The 25,778-nt window shown below is 39.9% G+C and overlaps 1 protein-coding gene across 1 annotated transcript in view; it reads left to right on the top strand.

Moving 5' to 3' along the window:
• Nucleotides 1-1,409: 1,409 nt before the first annotated feature.
• The window catches only part of LOC133098378 (spermatogenesis-associated protein 31D4-like), a 42,163-nt gene continuing 17,794 nt past the window's right edge, over nucleotides 1,410-25,778 (top strand). The window contains 2 exon segments of the mRNA XM_061201164.1: nucleotides 1,410-1,499; nucleotides 1,502-1,524. Coding sequence (XP_061057147.1) covers nucleotides 1,410-1,499; nucleotides 1,502-1,524 — 113 coding nt within the window.

Raw genomic sequence — 25,778 nt, 5'->3', positions numbered from 1 at the left:
GCACACATGTTGTATCCATAGAGATAGGAAGGCAGTTGGTGGTTGCCAGGGGATGGAGGGAGGGACGGATGAGGTGTGACTACTTAATGGGTATGAAGTTTCCTTTTGGGGTGACGAAAATGTTTGCAACTAAATAGAGGTGGTGGTTGCACAACATTGTGACTCTACTAAATGTCACTGAATTGTACACTTCCAAATGGTTAATTTTGTGTTATATGAATTTGCCCTCAAAAAAAAAAAAAATTCTCAGAGATTATAGTGGATGGGGCAGGACCAGGGAGATCTGAGAGTGAGGGCTGCCTTACATTTTGCTCCCCGGGCCCCTTGCTCACCTCAGCTTAGTCCAAGCCCTGGTAATGTAGCCAGAATTTGGACCTAAGCCTTTAGTTCTCTAAATAAAGGGTTCTTTCCGCTTTAATATGTTGCTTTAGAAATCAGGTAAAGTCCGTCCTCACTGGTGGATAGTTGTGATTTGTGTGCTGATAATTTCAGCTGGAGGAGGAGTTGTCCTCACCTCAGGCAGGAAAACAAGTGAATTTAAAGCCCTTTATAGTTTACAAAGCAGTTTTAGAGAACAATGGGTTGCAAATAATAGGAACTTACTGTACATGAGTAACCCATCTAATGAGCATAGTCAACATGACTCAAAGAGACGGGTGGGCAGGAAGGGAAGTCTTGAAAGTTTATAGTCAGAAACTTCTCTTCCTGAACTTGGGGTCTGTCTTTGCTGACTGCATAGGAAACGCAAAGACTTCAGAATGGTGTCTATTAAAAGCAAAGTGACATCATTCTCCTCCCTGGTCTGTAAGCAGCTCCACTGAGTTTGCTGCGGCATTAATGGGGCTGGTGACAGCCGCTTAGTCTAGGCTAAATAGACCTTAGGGTACAGTCATGAATTTGCCATAAGCGTGAAGTGACTGGGAGAGTCCTTGTGAAAACAAAATCTCAGATCTTCCACAGCTAATCTCTTGGCAGCTTGCTTTATTTATAACTGTGTAAATGTGTAGCAGCACAACCCACTTTGTAAACACAGCCCTCATTAATAAACAGTAAGATATTAATGAACAGCCACCTCTCATGTTAAGGCAACTTGACATGTAGAACACAGCTAAGAATTAAGTAGCAAAAGGTGGTTTTAATTTATTACATGTTGTTCTTGTCTTTGTGTTAGATGGATTTTGAGGTGGCCTTGACCTGATTTCTGGTCAAAGGGGAAGCCTGTGTCCATGTCCACCATCTATCTCCTTGTAGCCCTGGCCCTAATATACCAGTAGAGCAGAGGGGAGTGCACAGGGGTTATTTCTATTGCTTACATAACCTTAAAAAGATCTTGAAAACCTTTTCAGATATTTTTTTTTCTTTCTTTAGGCATAAACCTTTTCCCTCTGCCACTGGAGATGCAGAGATAAATGGCATGGTTTCTGCCTCCAAGATCTATCAGTCTAATGGGAAGATGGTCACCGAAAGAGCTAACTGTGAGGTAGGTAATAAATAGTCCCCCATTCTAAGGGGACTATGTACCAGGTGAGCAGAGGAGAGGGGATATTCAACTCTATTGATCATATTGGGCTTGGGGGTATGGAATGGGGTAAGATTAGTGGGGGGTTGAGAGAAGAGATAACATTTAAAGTGGACCTTGAAGGATTTCCTTGGACGGTGGAGTGGTGGAAGGGTGTGTGTGTGTGTGCGTGTGTGTGTGTGTGTGCGTGTGCGTGTGTGTGTGATGGGGACAGAGAGGAAGCTTTTGCAGAGCAATGACAGAACACAGAACTCTGCACTTAGTTGAGTTCAGAGAGAGAAAGACTGAGTGTTGTATGGTTGGAATGTGGGAACCAACTGGAGGGATAGGTTGGGGAAAGAATGAGTTGAACAAATCTTGCGTCCTTATTTCATCAGTGAGAAAAAAACAAAGATGTGGAAAAATTAGGTGCCCTGCTCTAAGTTCACAAAGATAAGAATGCAGAGAGTAATGGAAAAATGATGCAAAGGGAAAAAGTGATCTTTTGAGATGCTAAGAATGACAAAGCTTCCTGTATTCCTAGGAATACAGGTGATTTTATCATGATTTTAGACTGCCTAGGTGTCAGAAAATATACCATTGAGGGCCTGTCTGAGCAAAGATGTTGAAAGAGATGGTACTTTAATAGTCTGTGCTGCCAGGTCAGCGTGGGCGAAGTGGGCCTTCGGCTTGTGTCATTTGTGATCTTACATAGGGTCACTGTTTCTTTGGTTTCATTTTCAGCATTTTTATTTCCAGATTTGTTTTGGTGATTAACTTTTATCACATGTTTAGGTGAATTTTAGATGAATAACATTTGTGTTTAAATACATTTTGTATACTCTTAAGGCCGATTTCATTGGCCTGTGGTTAATTTTTTCTCCTTGAGGAATGTAATTCTGTTTTTGCTAAGAGACTCAATGGGGAAATTCTACTTTATCACCAGTTTTAAGTACTTTGAGTATTCTGTATCAGTTACAATGATATTTGTTAGAGTTTAGAAAATGAGATCTATGTGCTGAATATTCGCTATTTGCCAATCCCACTGAGCTTTTCACTGGTCTCCATCCTGCTCTGTGCCCAGCACCGGCTGGGCTTCCTTGCCTGCTGCTATCCAAGGCACCAGCACATCAGAGAGAAGCTCAGCTCCATCCCTCTTTGGGCTTGGATGACCACTCCCTCCCCTTCTCTCTGCAGGCCTGGGGATGCTAAGGCTCCCTCTGGTGTTTCTCCATCCTTCCTCCGTTTGCTGACCTTAGCCTCCCACTGCCCCAAATCTTTGTAAACTCCTCAATTGCTCTATATGAAAATTCCGCATTTCCTGGAGGACCCCACTGATGCATTATTTAGGTATGCTCAGAGAAAGTATATTGAAGATGCATATATGATAATTTGCATTCCTATAGTAAGTTTATTACATAAACTGAATTTAGTGGGGGTACAATTAGGAAACAACTTTTTTCTTTACATTAAAATGTAAGGCAAAACATTTTTTAAATATTCCTACAACTAACAACATGCTTTAGGACTTTTGCTTCCTCACCTCTTGAAAAGAGCTCAGGCAGAATCATGTTTGGCTATTATTGAAGAGTTATATTTTCAAGTATTAGAGAACCTAATTGATTCAACCTAGTTGAATCTAAAAAAAACCCCACACAATGACTCTCCATCCTGCATACAGTTTAAAAGTTTCGCCCAAGTTCTTTGCTCTCTCCTCAGCTTAATTCTGACTCAAAGCTTGGGGTTTGGCAGTGGGAAAGATGGGCATTATCTGTACTTTCACTCTTTCCTTTCCTACCCTGTCCCACCAAACTCCAGTATTATGGATTTTTATTTTTCTTTTTTTTTTGGCCGTGCCACATGGCTTGTGGGATCTTAGTTCCCTGACCAGGGATCCAACCTGGGCCCTGGCATTGAAAGCACCGAGTCCTCACCACTGGACTGCCAGGGAATTCCCCTGGAATTTTTAAAATATCCAGCTTAAAGTAAGTAAGATACCAGCCTCCCTTATCTGACAAGCTCTGGCTTTTCTGAGTGATTCACTTGAAAGCTTCTTCAGTTGGCTCCAGGCTGGGTGAAGACATCCCTTTCTCATCTCTACATATAAATTCACCTTTGAAGAACTTTCTTTCTGATGAATCTCTAGTTTTCTCTTTCATATGCTGCTGGGGAGGTGAGCAATGGATGAGTTTGGCCTCTTTTAATAATTTCTGAGAGGACGTGTCCCTAGATGATGATCTGTTTCGATAGCTTTGAGGCTTTAGCTAAAATTTCCTGGTTAGACATCAAGAAATGTCTAATCTCACATCCTGTTATGTTTGCATATTTTAAAAGGCTTATTAAGAAAAGAAAAAGATGATGGTCATTCTGACTGGTGTGAGGTGATACCTCGTTGTAGTTTTAATTTGCATTTCTCTAATGATTAGTGATGTTGCGCATTCTTTCATGTGTTTGTTGGCTATCCGTATATCTTCTTTGGAGAAATGTCTATTTAGGCCATCATCAAAAAATCTACAAACAATAAATGCTGAAGAGGGTGTGGAGAAAAGGGAACCCTCTTGCACTGTTGGTGGGAATGTAGATTGATACAGCCACTATGGAGAACAGTATGGAGGTTCCTTAAAAAGCTAAAAATAGAACTACCATATGACCCAGCAATCCCACTACTGGGCATATACCCTGAGAAAACCATAACTCAGAAAGAGACATGTACCAAAATGTTCATTGCATCTTTATTTACAATAGCCAGGACATGGAAGCAACCTAAGTGTCCATCGACAAATGAAAGGATAAAGAAGATGTGGCACATACATACAATGGAATATTACTCAGCCATAAAAAGAAATGAAGTTGAGTTACTTGTAGTGAGGTGGATGGACCTAGAGTCTGTCATACAGAGTGAAGTAAGTCAGAAAGAGAAAAACAAATACCATATGCTAACACATATATATGGAATCTAAAAAAAAAAAAAAAAAGGTTCTGAAGAACCTGGGGGCAGGACAGGAATAAAGATGCAGACGTAGAGGATGGACTTGAGGACACAGGGAGGGGTAAGGGTAAGCTGGGACGAAGTGAGAGAGTGGCATGGACATATATACACTACCAAATGTAAAATAGATAGCTAGTGGGAAGCAGCCACATAGCCCAGGGAGATCAGCTCGGTGCTTTGTGACCACCTAGAGGGGTGGGATAGGGAGGGTGGGAGGGAGACGCAAGAGGGAGGAGATATGGGGATACATGTATATGTATAGCTGATTCACTTTGTTATAAAGCAGAAACTAACACACCATTGTAAAGCAATTATACTCCAATAAAGATGTTAAAAATAAATAAATAAAATAAAAGGAGAAAAGAGAAAAAAAAAGAAAAGAAAAAGAGGAATATAGATGGAAGAAAGTGAGAAAAAAAATTCATGAGAAAATAGAGGGAGACAAAAATAAGGGAAAGTGGAGAGAGAAAAAACAAGAAAGGAGAGCTCTCATCTTGATGTCCTGAAATTCCTGCTGATGTCTTGCCTTGTGTTAGTTGACTCTCAGTGTAACATTGCCCTTGGATGCTAAAGTGTGGTATTTTATTTGGAAAGAGTTCAGTGTAGTGAAATAAGTGATAATTTCAAAAAGAAAAACCAGACATTTAGGAACACTACTAAATTGCTAAAATTTAGTTTTTAATTCTAGCAGACATTGAATTTGTTCCTTTACCATCCATTTCAGCTTCCTTGAGTGACAACCATGGACTTTAGGAGGGATGAACCTTATCTTCAGATCCAGAGGAGGGTCCTGCTTGATCTAAGCCTCTCAGAATAATCCCAGTTCCTTGTCATAGTGATTGATACAGGTTTAAGCCAGTCAGAGCATAGCAGTTCCCATCCTACAGACACTGTGTTGGAATAGTCCAGTAAGAGTGAAGCCTGGGACTTTTGTATGATGATGTTTCCAAAAACTGGCTTTGGCCTTTGTTCTACCCTTGGATGTGACCGCGGAACCACCATAAGTGCTGCTGGCAGTCATTTTATGAGCCCAGCCCAAGAACAAAGCCAACATTTGAAGGCAGACAGAACTGAGGTAACTGCAGAAAAATTGAGCCAGAGCCTAGACCAAACCATGCCTGGGACCAACCCATGGAAAGTCCTATGGACTTTTCAGTTACAGGAGCTAGTAAATTCCCTGAATTTTTAAAGCCAGTTGAATAGCTTTTCTATTATTTGTCACAGAAATAATCTCAGTTGATAACACTTTTGTTGCATTTGAGTAATTTAAACTGAATTAAAACAACCAGTCCTCAGTCCTCACTAAAAGACAATATACATTTATAGTTTCTGAATATCGAATGCATTTATAGTTTGTTACATACACAATGCAAAGGATCGAAACTAAAATCCCAAAAGCCAGACCTCATTGCTTCATTCACACAGAATAAGGGCTATGGAATTTCAAGGAACTCAAACTTTAATATTAAAGTTACTTGAAGATAAAGGAAAAATTATAGATGAGCCAGAGCTGAAATGGTTTGAAAGAACGCAGCTATTTTGACATAAACTTCTGCCAAGCTAGGCAGAATAGAAATGAAGAAAAACTGATATGAGTTTAAAGTCTACTGTTTGCCAGTTACTTTCATAAACATTATCACACTGAATTTTTACAATAATCCCTTGAGATTGCTATTATCCCCTTCCCCACCTCCATTCCCATGTTACATTTGTGGAAACAGGCTCGGAAAGGAAAAGCAATTTGTTCAAGATAATATAGTTATTTAGTATCAGAGGCAGGATTTGAGTCCAGATTATGTTCTTTCTACAAACTCGCTGTTTCTTTATAACAGCAGTCCCTAACCTTTTTGGCACCAGGGACTGGTTTCATGGAAGGCAATTTTTCCATGGACCCGGGGTGGGGGATGGTTTCGGGATGATTCAAGCACATTACATTTATTGTGCACTTTATTTCTATTATTATTACATTGTAATATATAATGAAGTAATTATACAACTCACCATAATGCAGAATCAGTGGGAGTCCTGAGCTTGTTTTCACTTGCCGCTCACTGATGGGGTTTTGATATGAGTCTGCAAGCAATTGATTTACTATGGTCTCTGTGCAGTCAGACCTCTCTGCTAATGATAATCTGTTTTTGCAGCCATTCCCCAGTGCTAGCATCACCACCTCAGCTCCACCTCAGATCATCAGGCATTAGATTCTCATAAGGAGCGGGCAACCTAGATCCCTCGCATGTGCAGTTCACAGTAGGGTTTGTGCTCCTATGAGAATTTAATGTCACCACTGATCTGCCAGGAGATGGAGCTCAGGCGCTAATGCAAGCGATGGGGAGCGGCTGTAAATACAGATGAAGCTTTGCTCGCCCGCCCGCCTCTCTCCTCTTGCTGTGCAGCCCGGTTCCTAACAGGCCACGGACCGGTACCAGTCCATGGCCTGGGGGTTGGGGCTTTATAAGATATAGCTGGAAACTACAGGGGTCTGTAATGCCGGCCAGGGTTCGAGCAACTTAGAATGCATTTAGTAGTTGCTTTGTGTGCTGGAGGTCTTTTAGATTGCAGACCCTGAGCTTTAGCTTTTTTGGTATTATTTAATTTACAAACAAGTCTGGCCCTCTGCCTTGGGAATAGCAAACACAAAGGAAGAATTGGATTCAGTAGTGTTTGCTTCCATATAACCTAACCAAACATAGAATGCCTTATTCTGATGCACTGCTTCCTTCTCGTTTTCCTAAAAAGATTCATGAACCCTCTGCCAATATGATAAGTGTTGGGGGAAATGAGTTTCTGAATTGTCATTCTAGGAATTGCCTTTTGCAGCTGAAACTTCACCACTTAGTCAAGCCTTCCCCTGCCATCTGCTCAGCTCCAAAACTGCTGCAAAGGTTGAGAGGATCTGCTTAAATTACAAAGAACCATATCTATGATAGAAATTCCATGCCATGAAATCTTCTCTTATTTTCCCAGCTTGTCTGACACTGGCTCCAGAGGACCACACTTTTAGGATCACCAGGGTACTATCGCAAGGTATCAGGTCTTCAAAGGCAGCCTTTCATCAGCAAATCATTGTTTCCAAATATTCATTGGAACTAACCTCATAATCCAAACTTGCAAACTCATTTTGTCCCCAGCTCTGGGCCAGTCAGGTCTGAGAGAATTTAAGGAAATCTCCATCAGTTTTGATGGCTTAATATCATCTTAGTCTGTTGGTATATGTGAAAGTGACTAACCGGGCACACAGCAGGCATTGTCCTTCAGGTCTCGTTGTCAGACTCTTCCCCAGTTTTTGTGAGTAAACCTGTCTTAAGCCACTGTTCTAGAGCCTACATGCCTATCTTTTCTCCCTGTGCTCAAGTTGTTAGTTTAGCAAGGGCTGAAGTTCTTTTATTATCAGTTCAGCCCTTGTAAAGGCCTGTGTAGGTCTTTGATGCTTGCTTCTATGTGTCTCCAACATTTATTCCTTCATTTGTGCACTCATTCATTCATTCAGTGTGTTCATTTATTAGACAGTTTTTGCCAGTTTGTTAATGCTGGTCATGGCAATTCAAAATGTTTCAGGTCATGCTCCCTAGAAGCAGAGATTGATGTGGGTATTCTTAGCAAGCCATTTAATCCTGAGGGAATGCTGTAAACGTGGTGGGGAAACAGAATAGGGCAGGGGAAGAAGCTAAGCTATGATGTGATTTCATGGGACACTCTGGAGAGTGAATGGTACCATACAAGTTATTCTCCCCATTGGCCAGGGGGCTGGGCTGTTACAACCCTGCTATCGGTCACTGGTTAGCTATGGACCACCCTTGGAGGTGGGGATGAGTAGAGGCTAATGTGAGCTTGCAAGCACTGCCAGACAGTTCTGTCAGGCAAGGACAGTTTCTCTGGGAGGCTTGGAGTGTGAGCCTTGCGCTCATGACATCTGAGGCACGGTAATGACAAAGTGGATCTAGGTGGAGCACCAATAGTGTGTGCATCACAGTGATACCTGATATTTAGTCTCTGAGTGACTCCATAGAAATGAGTCATTGTAACACAACGTGGAGATGGAGTGATAGAGCTATGCACATAAGGAGCACATAAACCAAGCTAGGTGTGAGTATGTGGGGGGATGGAATAGAGGTGAGATGGAGGAGAAAATTTTCTCAAGGAAAGTTTCCCCAAGACAAATGATTCATAAATTGAGGCCTGAAGGGTAAGATGGATGATGGAAGAGGGAGGAAATTTCCACCAGAGAGCATGAGCATGAACATTGGTAAATAGGGCTGCATTATGGCTTTTGTGTGCCTTAAGCACTTTAGCCTCTCCTGAGCCCCCTCCTGCATAAAAAATACTAAAAATTGTATGTTATGACTATACTGATATAAATATCAATATAATCCAGGTTGGATTATATTTATTTTTTCTTTAGATTTTAAAAGAGATTGAAACATTTTCATGGTCCCCTAAAGGTACCTTGACCCTGTGCCTCTTATGCCTAAATGGACATGTGGGCCCTGTCAGTGAAGGTAGGAACATGTGGGAAGGCAATCCTGAATAGATCAGTGCTGCTGGATGCTAAGTGTGCAGCTGTTTCTGTCTCCTGGCCTGTGCTCCCATCTGCTGCCTGACCGCGTTTCAACTAACCCTTATCACCGCCTTCCCCTAAGACCATGCTCTCCTGAGACTGGACTGGGTTGGATAGTGTCTCCCCCAAATTCATATCCACTCGGAACCTTAGAATGTCATTATTTAGAAATAGGATCTTTTCAGATGTAATTAGTCAAATTCACATGAACATCTTAGAATAGATTGAGCCTATAATCCAAGCACTGGTGTTCTTATAAGAAGAGATGACACAGAGAGAGGAAGGCCATGTGATGTTTGAGGCAGAGATTAGAGCAATGCAGCTACAAGACAAGGAATACCAAGAATTGCCTGCAATTATCAGAAGCTAGGAGAGAGGCATGGAACAGATTCTTCCCTAGAGCCCTTAGAGGGAGCCTGGCCCTGCTGACACCTTGCTGTTGAATTTCTGGTCTCCAGACTGCAAAAGAATAAATTTATGTTGTTTTAGCCACCCAACTTTGTTATGGTGGAACTTAGTTATGGTAATCCTAGGAATCTGGTATAGACGGTCTCTGCAAAACGTCTCACCTGAATCTCAGGTGTTCCTGGTTATGAGTGGGCACAGTCGGGCCCTGATTCGTCAACTCTTTTCCCCATTACTTTCTTTTTTTAAAAATTTATTTATTTATTTATCTATTTTTGGCTGTGTTGGGTCTTCGTTTCTGTGCGAGGGCTTTCTCTAGTTGCGGCAAGTGGGGGCCACTCTTCATCGCCGTGTGTGGGCCTCTCACTATCGCGGCCTCTCTTGTTGCGGAGCACAGGCTCCAGACGCGCAGGCTCAGTAATTGTGGCTCACGGGCCTAGTCGCTCCGCGGCATGTGGGATCTTCCCAGACCAGGGCTGGAACCCGTGTCCCCTGCATTGGCAGGCAGATTCTCAACCACTGCGCCACCAGGGAAGCCCTCCCCATTACTTTCTGAAGTAGCTGTCCACTTTCCAGCACTGATAGTTAGTCCCTGAGTACTGAAGAGCAAGGAGATGAGTGGACAGACCAGAGAAGTTGCTAAGGTAGCTTTTGTTTCACCGGGCAGTTTCCTTCATTTACTCATTGTATCACACTTACTTTCAGCAGTGCTGGGTGCTAGAAGAAAATGGAGCATTGTTTTCAGTTTCAAAGAAAAATGTTCGCTTTGCGGGGCAGGAGGAGAAAAGGAAGCTAGGTACAGTAAATGTACTGTTTAATATTTTTCTTTTATCCCTAATTCAAAAAAGCCTGTCCGAAAAAAACAGGCTTTTCCAGTTTCCTAGCCATTTAACAAAAATCTTAATGTGTAATTAATGTGTAAAGAAATTGTTGCATGTGTAATACATGTAAATGTGAAGATAACATGCTGCAACATCTCATAAACTATGTGCTACTGGAGGGGAAGGACCACATCTTTCTCTTCTTAATGCTCAGAGTCTGGCACAGTACCTGGAACATCATAATCCTCCAGTAAATGTTTGCTGAATGAATTAATCTGCCATACATTCATTCCCAAGGTGATTTAGCTCATTGGGGTCATGGGGCAGATGTCCCTCATTGCATCACATGCACAAGACCTAAGGTTGCATCTTTTTTTTTTTTTTTTTGATAAATGTATTTATTTATTTATTATTTATTTTTGGCTGTGTTGGGTCTTCATTGCTGCACACAGGCTTTCTCTAGTTGAGGCGAGTGGGGGCCACTCTTCATTGTGGTGTGCGGGCTTCTCACTGTGGTGGCTTCTCTTGTTGTGGAGCACGGACTGTAGGCGCACGGGCTTCAGCAGTTGTGGCACACAGGCTCAGTAGTTGTGGCTCACGGGCTCCAGAGCACAGGCTCAGTAGTTGTGGTGCACAGGCTTAGTTGCTCCACAGCATGTGGGATCTTCCTGGACCAGGGCTCAAACCCGTGTCCCCTGCATTGGCAGGCGGATTCTTAACCACTGCGCCACCAGGGAAGTCCCATAAGGTTGCATCTTTAGATGGGACCACAATTTTTTTGGTGCAAGTGTATGAATGAATAGCTATATTGTCTAGATGTTACCTCCAAACAAGTTCACAAGATCAAATACTCTCCACTTACATGTCAGTATGCTCGACAAAGGTACTGTCCTTTATATACAGTAATACTAGTACAAAATTATAACTTTACAATGGAAATTTTTTGTTTATGATTGAAAACACATCATTTTTAGCAGGTTTACTGGATATGGAGAGTAATTTTAACATTTATGGAGTGTCTATTATCAACCAGGACTATGGTAAGCACTGTATATGCAATATCTCATTCAGTCATCACAACTTACCTATGAGGTTATTATTATCACCACTTTACTGGGAAGAAAACTTACATTAGACAGATTAATTAATTAGCCCATAAATTTGCAGAGCTGGGGTTCAGATAGTTGTTTTTCTAACTGCAAAATGCTTTGCTGGTGAATCTCAAGCTTTCGTGTACTAAAAAACATCTAGGGGAGTTTGACAAAAATACAGATTCTTAAGTCTTACTACTAGAGAACCAACAAGTCTAAGGTAGGCTCAAGTATCTATATCTTTAAGTATCACCCAGGTGACCTGGATGCAAGTGGTCCATGGGCCACACTTGGAGAAGCACTGCTTTGTACTATGAGATGTCAAATACACAGTGTGAATTATTCTATTTTATTTAATGTCTTTGATTTAACATAATTTTCCCCCTTGTGGCTGTCTAGTTTTTCCAGCATTATTTATTGTAATGTACATTCTTTCCTCACTTCTTGTAGTTTCATTTTTGTCATAAATCAAGTGTCCATATATATGGGTTCTGAACATGACCCTCCTGTTTTATTTTTTTCTATATAATTCTTATCATCATCCATTGTAAACACTCTTTGAGAAATTACACTGTAGACCAAAGGGCAAGAAACATTGGAAAACCCCATGGATCTTTCTGTGACTGGACATAATATCTGTAAAATTTAGAGATGGCCATTTGCAAAGCAATGCCCAGCATTTCCTGGTATCCTCATTTAAATGTATCTATTTGGTCTACCAAGTACAATTTCTAGTATTTTTAGAAATCTGTCTACCGTTCAGTAACACTCAGGAATTACTCTTTTTCCCTCTCCATATTTGTAGCTCTCACTCCCCAAGACCTCTTTTACCAAATAAGCATTACAACATTTTGGGAAAGAAGTCATCTTTTTTTAAAAATTAAAATTTGTATGGAAACACAAAAAACCCTGAATAGCCAAAGCAATCCTGAGAAAGAAAAATGGAGCTGAAGTCAGGCTCCCTGACTTCAGACTATACTACAAAGCTACAGTCATCAAAACAGTATGGTACTGGCACAAAAACAGATATATAGATAAATGGAACAGGATAGAAAGCCCAGAAAGAAACTCATGCACCTATGGTCAATTAATCTACAACAAAGGAGACAAGACTATACAATGGAGAAAAGACAGTCTCTTTAATAAATGGTGCTGGGAAAACTGGACAGCTACATGTAAAATAAAGAAATTAGGGGAATTCCCTGGCAGTGCAGTGGTTAGGACTCAGCACATTCAGTCACAGGGCCTGGGTTCGATCCCTGGTCAGGGAACTAAGATCCTGCAAGCCATGCCACGTGAACAAAAAAGGAAAGAAAGAAAGAAAGAAAGAAAGAAATTAGAACATTCTCTAACACCACACACAAAAATAAACTCAAAATGGATCAAAGACCTAAATGTAAGACCAGACACTATAAAACTCTTAGAGGAAAACATAGAACACTCTTTTACATAAATCACAACAGTATCTTTTTTGATCCACCTCTTAGAGTAATGAAAATAAAAACAAAAATAAACAAATGGGACCTAATTCAACTTAAAAGCTTCTGCATGGCAAAGGAAACCATAAACAAAACGAAAAGACAACCCACAGAATGAGAGAAAATATTTGCAAATGATGCAACCGACAAGGGATTAATCTCCAAAATTTACAAGCAGTTCATGCAGCTCTATGTAAAAAAAAAAAAAAAAACCGACAAACAACCCAAATAAAAAATGGGCAGAAGATCTAAATAGACATTTCTCCAAAGAAGACATACAGATGGCCAAAAAGTACATGAAAAGATGCTCAACATCACTAATTATCAGAGAAATGCAAATCAAAACTCCAGTGAGGTATCACCTCACACTGGTCAGAATGGCCATCACCAAAAGTCGGCAAACAGGGACTTCCCTGGTGGCCCAGTGGTTAAGACTCTGTGCTCCCAATTCAGGGGGCCTCGGTTCAATCCCTGATCAGGGAACTAGATCCCGCATGCTGCAACTAAGAGCCTGCATGCCGCAACTAAAAGATCCTGCACACCGCAACTAAAAGATCCCACGTGCCACAAGGAAGATCCCGCATGTGGCAACTAAGACCCAGCACAGCCAAATAAATAAATAAATATTAAAAAAAAAAAAAAGCCTACAAACAAAAATTGCTGGAGAGGGTGTAGAGAAAAGGGAACCCTCTTGCACTGTTGGTGAGAATGTAAATTGGTACAGCCACTGTGGAGATCAGTGTGGAGGTTCCTTAAAAAACAAAAAATAGAACTACCACATCATCCAGCAATCCCACACCTGGGCATATATCTGGAGAAAACCATAATTTGAAAAGATACATGCACTCCAATGTTTACTGCAGCACTATTTACAATAGCCAAGACATGGAAGCAACCTAAATGTCCATCAACAGTGGAATGGATAAAGAAGATGTAGTACAGATATACAATGGAATACTACTCAGTCATAAAAAAGAACAAAATAATGCTATTTGCAGCAACATGTATGGACCTAGAGATTATCATACTAAGTAAATCAGATAGAGAAAGACAAATATCATATGATATCCCTCATATGTGGAATCTAATTAAAAATGATATAAATAAACTTATTGACAAAACAGAACAAGACTCACAAATTTCTAAAACAAACTTATGGTTACCAAAGGGGAAACATGGAGAGGAGGGACAAATTCGGAACTTGGGATTAACATACACACACTACTATATATAAAATAGATAACCAACAAGGCCCTACTGTATAGCACAGGGAACTCTACTCAGTATTCTGTAATAACCTATACGGGAAAAGAATCTGAAAAAGAATGAATATGTGTATATGATAACTGAATCACTTTGCTGTACACCTGAAACTAACACAACATTGTAAATCAACTATACTCCAATAAATTTTTTTTTAAATTAAAATTAAATTTAATATACATACGTTTTAATGTATCTGAAAACATACATTAAATTTCTTGAAAACATACATTACATTTCTTGAATGATCAGCCCATAATCCTCATTTTGAAAAGCTGAAAACTATAAGGCAGCCATGATTATATTATCTGAAAACAAAGTAGCAGTCCTGTTTTGCCCCCAGCTACTTCCCTTTCTCTTCCCATCTATAACAACGTTACATGCTCTTCATTTCCCATTTAATCTTTAACCACTGTTATTTGCCCTCTGCCCTCACTACTCCAATTGGTCACCTTCAACTTTGTGTCTTCAAAAGTTATCTTTTATTAAGAGCATCTTATTTTACATTCAAATGTCATTAGGAAAGAAAGATAAAATATAGACATAGTAGTATTTACCTCTCAGGTGTTCTGCTTTCGAACAAAATTTTCCCCCTCACGGCAATTTTCTATTGCCTCAGATAGGGTGCCTATTGTAAATTTAGCTTCATTTAATTTGATTTATAAATGAGAAAAACAACAGATTATACATATTTGCCCACTGAAACATAAGGCTTCTATTTAAATTTGATTTGATGCCAACATGTAATTTTGATATCCTGTCAAGCAAACTCTTAAAACCATCTTTTCTTTTTATAGTACTATATGATACAGGCTAAAAAGACAGCATTTGTGATGAATTGCAGGTGAGGAAACTGAGGCATAGAGATATGAAATTATTTAGCTAAAACCATGAAGGAAATTGTATAAACAACCCAGATTCCACTGTATTGCTTTTCAATGAGTTCCAAGGTTCGAGGCAGTTACCCAGCTGGATCCCCAAGAAGGGCAAAAGCTTCCCATTAGAAGCGGTTCAGGGGGCTTCCCTGGTGGCGCAGTGGTTAAGAATCCGCCTGCCAATGCAGAGGACACGGGTTCGAGCCCTGGTCCGGGAAGATCCCACATGCCATGGAGCAGCTAAGCCCGTGTGCCACAACTACTGAGCCTGCACTCTAGAGCCCATGAGCCACAACTACTGAGCCCGCGTGCCACAACTACTGAAGCCCGCACACCTAGAGCCTGTGCTCCACAACAAATGAAGCCACCGCAATGAGAAGCCCGTGCACCGCAACGAAGGGTAGCCCCTGCTCGCCACAACCAGAGAAAAGCCCGCGTGCAGCAACGAAGACCCAATGCAGCCAAAAATAGATAAATAAAATAAAAATAAATAAATTTATTTAAAAAAAAAAAGAAGTGGTTCAGGCTCACAGCACCCAAGTTTATATGTGCATCTGCAATTGTGGATAGTCAGGCGATGATCCAGCTGGTCACAGGAAATGTGTAGGCTAAATGAAGGGCTGCTATTCAAATGATTACAGTGTGGCCAACTCAAATTCTGAACACTAATACCTCAATAGCACAGAAAGAGTTTTTTTCCAGTACGGGGGGTGGGGGTGTGTGATAAACACAGACTGGGCTGTGTTACGTAGTGTATATCCTTTCTCCATTCTCTGTCAGTGAAAACCTCAATGACTAAGCATTGAAATCATTTCAGTTGTTTTGTAGTCAACCACACAGCTCATGGGAACTCAGCAGATGATTTAGTTGATAGTTAGTCACTTGGGGAGAAGCAAATGGATTTGTAGACCTAAGAAATCAGCCACTACACTAATGGAAGAAGTTCATGGGCTTTCTTCCTTCTACACAGAGTCTAGTTTATATTTGAGCATAATTAGTTGAAATTTTCCTGCAATAGTGTATGCAATTCTCCCAGTGATATGCTGACTACGCTTGTATTTTCCCTGTGCTAGCACAGTCATATTTTATCACTCTATTGGAAATAAGAGTGAGGCGATTAGCAATGTTAATTGCTAATTGAAGTTGATATTTTCTTGGACAGCCACATTCTTGACAGGCCAATGGACAGTGCTGAAGAAAAGGATGGTGAGCCTAACTGAAGGTAGAATAGGAGTTCCTTTTGAAAATGTTTCTCATGTTTCCCTGATAATAAAAGTTACCTAGAGTGTTGGTTAAACATTCAGAATTCCTGGTTTCTCCTTTGGGAACGCTGATTCAGAAGGGTTGGGATATGTCCCTAGAATATGTACTTTAACAGCCATGTGATTCTTGCCATTAGGGAGGTGTGGGAAACACTGTCCTATCAAGTATGATTTTGAAAAAGTGATCAGAGATAGGGAGTCCCTGATTCCCAAATATCCCTCATCATTTCCATGAGGGTATTTCTCTCTTTCTTAGTACTTTCCCAAACCTTTGTTCTGTACCTCCCACTAACTGCCATTCAGTCCCATGTGGGTGGGTTGTTCCTACCTTAGATTTAGCATGTCCTCATCGCTTCATGTCAGCCTACAATTTCCATCCCATGTCAAGTCATTCCCTTTCCATGCACTCTCAGTCACAGTGGTACAGAACTATTTGCTTTTCCATGCCCATCCTAAGCTCTTCAAACCTTTTGACTTTTTTCCCATTCCGTTTTCTCCATAGAATGCCTTCTCTCACTATTTTGCCTGTTGCACTTTTATTTCTTCTTCAAGAACTCAAACGTCAATTCCTTAGAAGTCTTCTTCAGCTTCCCCAGGCAGAGTTAATTCTTGCCTCTGTGCTCTCATAGCACTTTGGATTCCTCTTATCTATAGTGAATGTTGTGTTGTAATTATTTGTTTACTCATCTGCTTCAGTAGGCAGCATGGATAGGGACAATGTCTTTATCTTTGTATTACAGTGCTGAGCAGAGTGCCGGGTACATAGTAGGAATTTTATAAATATTTGCTGAGTGAACTTTAGACTTTTAATAACTATATATGAAATTATTATTATCAAATAAAAGAGATATAAATGAATTTATTTATAGAAGTCCAGGTATTCATTCATTCATCCATTCATCTAGACAAGTATCTATTGAACCACTATTATATGCTAAGCATTAGTGATTCAGTGATAAGCAGAAAATAGACATGATCTTTGCCTTCATGGAGCTTTGAGTAGAGAGAAATATATTAATAAAATAACTATGTAATGAATAAAAGATTTGCTACTGTGAAAAATATGGGGATAGACACGTGGGGGCAATGAAAGCATATAATGGAGGGTGGTGGTTACAATGGATCTGAGTGCTGATAGTGAAAGGAATTGTCTAGGGAGAAAGTGAAATGAAGACTTTTCCAGGCTCAGGAAAAAGCCTGTTCAAAGGCCCTGGGGAAGGAGGGAGAATGGTAAGAATGAGGGACTGAAAGATGGATGGTATGTCTGGAGCAGAGAGAGAAAGTAGGCTTATGGCCAGAGAAAAGGCTGTCACCTAGAGCATATGGGTTTTCATGGGCCTGTTAAGAAGTTTTGTCTTTATTTTAAATGCAGTGGGAAACCAGTAGAAAAACAGTGATTTTGTTAAGTGTGTTATTGCATTTTTGTGGGGATTTGTAGTGGCCAAATGATGATCTTCTTTACTATTTATTTTGACTATGCAGAATTCTTCAGGACAGGAAGCATGTCTTGTATTTCTTAGTATTCCCAGAATCTAGCACTATACAATAGAGTGGGTGACCAAGGGATGTGTGTTTCTTATTTCAGATTCTTGAGAGTGAGACATTATGTAAACATACTTAGAAAGAAACATAGTTAACCAAATCCATTGGATAGCTTATCACGACATAATGATTTGTGTTAAAATTGTGAAAAACATGTTTGATATGGTGAATGGACAGCTGATTATCCACTACTATCTTAATCAACAAAGCCTGTTTCTTAAGTGGTTTGGGAAAACAATAGTCAGGGTTCTTCCCATTTCCAATAAAGTTATTTTATCACTCATGATGCTGGAAGTTTTACTATTACTTTTTGGTCTTTAAGAGTCCTCTTTAAAAATGTAAATACCCAATTGGGAGTAAGAGATATATCAATATTTACCAACTGCTGTCTTTGGGATATTTTGATGGGGATTCAAATATAAAAGAACTATATGTATTGGGGATAGAGGAGGGGCATCAGTGATGTGGAAGTGAAGTTTGCCAGATGGCCAGTCCCTCAGTTTTGCTTCCACTGTTGCCTCCAGAAATTTAGTCGTTTTGTGAATGATGGCAGTGATTGTGCTACTCACTGTAGCTTAATCTATCTGGACTTTGGTTTCACAATGAAACAGGGAGTAGTTTCCCCCGTAACCTCTAGGACATTGAAGTTTAATGATATCATGAGGGACAGTGCAATGAACTTTGGGAGATAAGTTGCTCTGTCATGCAAGCTGAGTCAGTGGCAGTACCTACCCGAAGTCTTTGTGTTTCAGTGGACTTCTCAAATCAACTTTTCAGAAACAAGTTCTTTTTGCAAGGCCAGAATTTCCTTAGAACATCAGTGTCCCTAATAGTAAAATAGTGCTTTCTGATCTTCCATCAAATTTTCCAGACTTCTTTATTTGCCCCACTGCTCAATAAATTTCTAGTTGCTGGAGGGGACATGAATGAAAAAGAGAGCCTTTGTTCTCAAATAAACAACCTAACTTTACACCTAAAGCAATTAGAGAAAGAAGAACCAAGAAACCTCCAAAGTTAGCAGAAGGAAAGAAATCATAAAGATCAGATCAGAAATAAATGAAAAAGAAATGAAGGAAGCAATAGCAAAGATCAATAAAACTAAAAGCTGGTTCTTTGAGAACAAAATTGATAAACCATTAGCCAGACTCATCAAGAAAAAAAGGGAGAAGACTCAAATCAATAGAATTAGAAATGAAAAAGGAGAAGTTACAACTGACACTGCAGAAACACAAAGGATCATGAGAGATTACTACAGGTAACTCTATGCCAATAAAATGGACAACCTGGAAGAAATGGACAAATTCTTAGAAATGCACAACCTGCCGAGACTGAACCAGGAAGAAATAGTAAATATAAACAGACCAATCACAAGCACTGAAATTGAGACTGTGATTAAAAATCTTCCAACAAACAAAAGCCCAGGACCAGATGGCTTCACAGGCAAATCCTATCAAACATTTAGAGAAGAGCTAACACCTATCCTTCTCAAACTCTTCCAAAATATAGCAGAGGGAGGAACACTCCCAAACTCATTCTACGAGGCCACCATCACCCTGATACCAAAACCAGACAAAGATGTCACAAAGAAAGAAAACTACGGGCCAATATCACTGATGAACATAGATGCAAAAATCCTCAACAAAATACTAGCAAACAGAATCCAACAGCACATTAAAAGGATCATACACCATGATCAAGTAGGGTTTATCTCAGGAATGCAAGGATTCTTCAATATATGCAAATCAATCAATGTGATACACCATATTAACAAACTGAAGGATAAAAACCATATGATCATCTCAATAGATGCAGAAAAAGCTTTTGACAAAATTCAACACCCATTTATGATAAAAACCCTCCAGAAAGTAGGCATAGAGGGAACTTACCTCAACATAATAAAGGCCATATATGACAAACCCACAGCCAACATCGTTCTCAATGGTGAAAAACTTAAACCATTTCCTCTAAGATCAGGAACAAGACAAGGTTGTCCACTCTCACCGCTATTATTCAACATAGTTTTGGAAGTTTTAGTCACAACAATCAGAGAAGAAAAAGAAATAAAAGGAATCCAAATCAGAAAAGAAAAAGTAAAGCTGTCTCTGTTTGCAGATGACATGATACTATACATAGAGAATCCTAAAGATGCTACCAGAAAACTACTAGAGCTAATCAATGAATTTGGTAAAGTAGCAGGATACAGAATTAATGCACAGAAATCTCTTGCATTCCTATACACTAATGATGAAAAATTTGAAAGCGAAATTAAGGAAACAGTCCCATTTACCATTGCAACAAAAAGAATAAAATACCTAGGAATAAACCTATCTAAGGAGACAAAAGACCTGTATGCAGAAAACTATAAGACACTGATGAAAGAAATTAAAGATGATAGAAACAGGTGGAGAGATATACCATGTTCTTGGATTGGAAGAATCAACATTGTGAAAATGACTATACTACCCAAAGCAATCTACAGAGTCAATGCAATCCTTATCAAACTACCTCAGGCATTTTTCACAGAACTAGAACAAAAAATTTCACAGTTTGTATGGAAACACAAAAGACCCTGAATAGCCAAAGCAATCTTGAGAAAGAAAAAACAGAGCTGGAGGAATCAGGCTCCCAGACTTCAGACTGTACTACAAAGCTACAGTAATCAAGACAGTATGGTACTGGCACAAGAACAGAAATATAGATCAATGGAACAGAATAGAAAGCCCAGAGATAAACCCACACACATATGGTCACCTTCTTTTTGTTAAAGAAGACAAGAATATACAATGGAGAAAAGACAGCCTCTTCAATGAGCGTTGCTGGGAAAACTGGACAACTACATGTAAGGGAATGAAATTAGAACACTCCCTAACACCACACACAAAAATAAACTCCAAATGGATTAAAGACCTAAATGTAAGGCCAGACACTATCAAACTCTTAGAGGAAAGCATAGGCAGAACACTCTATGACATAAATCACAGCAAGATCCTTTTTGACCCACCTCCTAGAGAAATGGAAATAAAAACAAAAATAAACAAATGGGACCTAATGAAACTTCAAAGCTTTTGCACAGCAAAGGAAACCATAAACAAGGCAAAAAGACAGCCCTCAGAATGGTAGAAAATATTTGCAAATGAAGCAATTGACAAAGGATTAATCTCCAAAATATACAAGCAGCTCATGCAGCTCAATATCAAAAAAACAAACAACACAATCCAAAAATGGTTGGAAGACCTAAATAGACATTTCTCCAAAGAAGTTAAACAGATTGCCAACAAACACATGAAAGGATGCTCAACATCACTAATCATTAGAGAAATGCAAATCAAAACTACAATGAGGTATCACCTCACACCAGTCAGAATGGCCATCATCAAAAAATCTACAAACAGTAAATGCTGGAGAGGGTGTGGAGAAAAGGGAACCCTCTTCCACTGTTGGTGGGAATGTAAATTGATACAGCCACTATGGAGAACAGCATGGAGGTTCCTCAAAAAACTAAAAATGGAACTACCATACAACCCAGCAATCCCACTACTGGGCATATACCCTGAGGAAACTATAACTCAAAAAGAGTCATGTACCACAGTGTTCATTGCATCTGTATTTACAATAGCCAGGACATGGAAGCAACCTAAGTGTCCATCCACAGATGAACGGATAAAGAAGATGTGGCACATATGTACAATGGAATATTACTCAGCCATTAAAAAAAATGAAATTGAGTTATTTGTAGTGAGATGGATGGACCTACAGTCTGTCATACAGAGTGAAGTAGGTCAGAAAGAGAAAAACAAATACCATATGTTAACACATATATATGGAATGTAAAAAAGAGAAGGTTCTGAAGAACCTAGGGGCAGGACAGGAATAAAGATGCAGATGTACAGAATGGACTTGAGGACACAGGGAGTGGGAAGGGTAAGCTGGGACAAAGTGAGAGAGTGGCATGGACATATATATACGCTACCAAATGTAAAATAGATAGCTAGTGGGAAGCAGCCACATAGCACTGGGAGATCACCTCGATGCTTTGTGACCACCTAGGGGTGTGGGATAGGGAGAGTGGGAGGGAGTTGCAAGAGGGAGGAGATATGGGGATATATGTATATGTATAGCTGATTCACTTTGTTATAAAGCAGAAAATAACACACCATTGTAAAGCAATTATACTCTAATAAAGATGTTAAAAAAATAAATTAATTAAAAATAAAAAGAGAGCCTTTGTTGAGATTTTGGGGTGAGGATGGTTTTTCCAGAATATTTCATGATGATTTGAAAAATTAGGAACTCTGTGCATGACAGGGGCACATTTCCACTGAACACGTTCTGTAAGACTCTTCTTATTTCCCTCTAGGGCTTTCTCCACTCTGCCCTGTAGATTTCTACAACATCATTTTCATATTTAGCAGTTGCTCCTCACTGAATGAATTATGACTATAGAAAATCTTGTATTAAAAATATTTTAAAATGAATAAAGTCATTCTATTATTCAATATAACTGCTTTATTTCCTCACATATTCATAAGAAATGCCATAGATCTTACTGAGAGTTTTATTTTTTTAAATAAATTTATTTATTTATTTTTGGCTGTGTTGGGTCTTCGTTGCTGTGTGCGGGCTTTCTCAAGTTGTGTCGAGCGGGGGCTACTCTTTGTTATGGTGCGTGGGCTGCTCATTGCAATGGCTTCTCTTGTTCAGGAGCATGGGCTCTAGGGCATGTGGGCTTCAGTAGTTGTGGCCCGTGGGCTCAGCAGTTGTGACTCACGGGCTCTACATCGCAGGCTCAGTAGTTGTGGCGCATGGGCTTAGTTGCTCTGCAGCATGTGCGATCATCCCGGACCAGGGCTCGAACTGGTGTCTCCTGCATTGGCAGGTGGATTCTTAACCACTGTGCCACCAGGGAGGTCCCATGAGAGTTTTAATAAATTAAAAAATCACCACCAAGGAATAAGGTTCTGATTATTCAAGCGACCACACTAACCAAAGACTGATCCCCACCCCCACCCCCCTTTTTTTTTTAAACTCTTCGTCTGAGAGGTGCTCATCTCAGGTCCTAATACATCTAGTAGAGTCTAAGTCAGGGATCAGCAGATTAGAGGCCACACCTGACTAATAGCCTTTTCCTGTAAATACATTTTTATTAGAACATAGCCACACTCATCTATTTAAGTATTGTCTATGCTGCTTTTGTGCTTCAACAGCAGAGTTGAGTAGTTGCAACAGAAAATATATGGCCCACAGAGCTGAAAACATTCACTATCTCGTCTTTCATAAAACAAAGTTTGCCGACCCTGGTCTAAGATATGTTTCTATATATTCTTTGACTGTCATTAAGCTACAAGCTCCTTGAAAGCACAAACCAAATATGATTTTTCTTTGTCTCTTCAGTGCTTGTCACATTGTTGTGATGGAAGGAAGTGCTCAAATTCAGAATAAATGAAAGTAACCTAATCCATCTGTATAAATACTCATGCCACCCCGCTACTCCCAATCTTAAAGAATATGGGAAAGAACTATTGAAAACCAGGCATAGGGTGATTTCCTATCAGGACAATTTTAGGTTGATTTTCAGGAAAATCTGTGTCAATCAGGCAAACTCAGATCTTGGTGTGCTGCAAAGGGTTTCTTCTTTTCTCATTCTAGCAATCCAGGGATGGGAAGGCAGGGATGTGAGGGAAGGACCAATGCAACTTTTCAGCTCCAAGAGAATTTTCATACCTAGTGATTTCCCCAAATATTTATAAGGATGTCCCAGTGTCAGGTGCTGGGCAGCTTGGCCACGGAATAGCTAAGTGGGCATGCTGGGGATATTTGTATTCCCCACTCACTCATTCCAGTAGGTAGATTCTGTTTTGATGTTTGGTATTATGCGAAAAAGCAGGTTTTGGGGAAGCAAATGTAGGTTGCTCTCTGTTCTCTTTCTACCTTTGTTTGAATGCTCTTGGTTGACTTCCCTATATATGTAAATCAGGGAAATGACTAGAAAGTAAATTAGTTTTTTAAAAAAGTTCATAGATCTGATATCTTGTTTGAGTGGGCATTGGAAAGGGCTCAGGAAAATACTTCTGGTTAGTTTTCTTAATAATCACGCCAGAGAGCAAATAAGTTTATTACCAGTCTGACCCCTTCTCAACCCTTCTGCTGTTAGATATCACTAACAGATCACTGTGTTCTTTCAGAGAGCCTCAGAATCCTCCTTAACATGTTCCAAGAAGCCACCACCACTTAGTCAGAATTGGCATATGAGATGGAAACTTATTTTCCAAAGCTGGTTTTATATATGTCTAAATGTGAGAATCTGATTTCTTCCTTAGCTCCCCATGTGGTAATTGATCCAGGCCTTGAAGGTAGTAACTGGGGAGGCCTGGCAAACCAAAGCATTCTCAGCAGAGTACAGAGCACAAACAAAGGTGTGAGGTGACCAGATGGAGTAAAGCAGAGTGTGCAGTGGAAAGTCACATGAAATGAATTTGGAACAGGAAGGAGAAGCCAGATTTAGGTGGACATTGGCATCCAGGCCAAGACTGTTGAATGTGATTTGTAAAGTCAGTGTTCCCAAAGGATGGCCAAGGTTCTCCAGAGAAATAGAACCAATAGGATAGAGTGTACGAGTGTATACACACACACACACACACACACACACACACACACACACACAGAGACAGATAGACAGAGACAGAGATAGACAGACGGGGTGAGGATTTATTTTAAAGAATTAGCTCATGCGATTGTGGAAGCTGGCAAGTTCAAAAACTGCAGTGCAGGCCAGCAGACTAGAAATTCTGGCAGGAGTTGATGTTGAAGTCTTGAATCTGAAGGCAGTCTGGAGGCCGAATTCCTTCTTCTTTAGAGGACCTCAGTCTTTTATCTCAAGTCTTTCAACTGATTGGATGTGGCCCACACACATTATGGAAAGCCATCAGCTTTACTCAGAGTCTTCTGATTTAAATGGTAATCACATCTTTAAAAACCTTTCTGTAACATTGACTGATGTTTGACCAAACAGTGGGACACCATACCCTAGCCAAGTTGACATTAAAATTAATCGTCACAGTCAGCATAGGTAATTTTCAATGGTAGACATATTTCTGTTTTTAAATTTGTATTATACATTTAAATCTCATTTACATAAAACTTCTGATTTCATAGAAATTATTGGTTGGAACAAAGGTAAATTTATTTAAGTAAAACAGAGTTGATTTAACGAAAATTATTAAATAAATATTGGGTAGAGATGGCCTGTGGATATGGTGAGTATATGAAGGTTGTACTGAAATGACTGACATTAGAGAATGGTAAACAACAGAGAATTGCTATACTCCTGCAAGGAAATGTCATAAGGAAACGGGGTTTTAGGAATATTAATTCTGTTGCCCTGAACAAAGGCCACAGATAGAAAAAAAATTCATCAACAAATAATAAATGTGGGGACTTCCCCGGTGGCACAGTGGTTAAGAATCTGCCTGCCAATGCAGGGCACACGGGTTCGAGCCCTGGTCCAGGAAGATCCCACGTGCCGCGGAGCAGCTAAGCCCCTGCAGCACAACTACTGAGCCTGCGCTCTAGAGCCCATGAGCCACAACTACTGAGCCCGCGTGCTGCAACTACTGAAGCCCGCACGCCTAGAGCCTGTGCTCCGCAGCAAGAGAAGCCACCACAATGAGAAGCCCATGTACCACAATGAAGAGTAGCCCCCGCTCGCCGCAACTAGGGAAAAGCCCGCGCGCAGTAATGGAGACCCAACGCAGCCAAAGATAAATAAAAATTTTTTTTTAAATTAAAAATAAATGTGAAAATGTTTGCTTTTGCTATAGTAGTAAAATAATGCATTTTCTCAATCTGCTGTTGTTCTTTTTTAAAAAATTGGTTTTGCTACTCACTTTTTTTTTTTTACAAATAGAAGTTTAAAATTTTATGTAGTCTGAACAGTTGGTCTTTTGTTTTATGATTTCTTAAAAGGATTTTAAGCTTAGGAAGTCATCCTTGGTTTTAA

This window comes from Eubalaena glacialis, chromosome 9 (genome assembly GCF_028564815.1).
Source record: "Eubalaena glacialis isolate mEubGla1 chromosome 9, mEubGla1.1.hap2.+ XY, whole genome shotgun sequence".
Lineage (NCBI taxonomy): Eukaryota > Metazoa > Chordata > Mammalia > Artiodactyla > Balaenidae > Eubalaena > Eubalaena glacialis.
The sequence above is the reverse complement of the archived record's forward strand: the minus strand, read 5'-3'. Positions and strand labels throughout refer to the sequence as shown.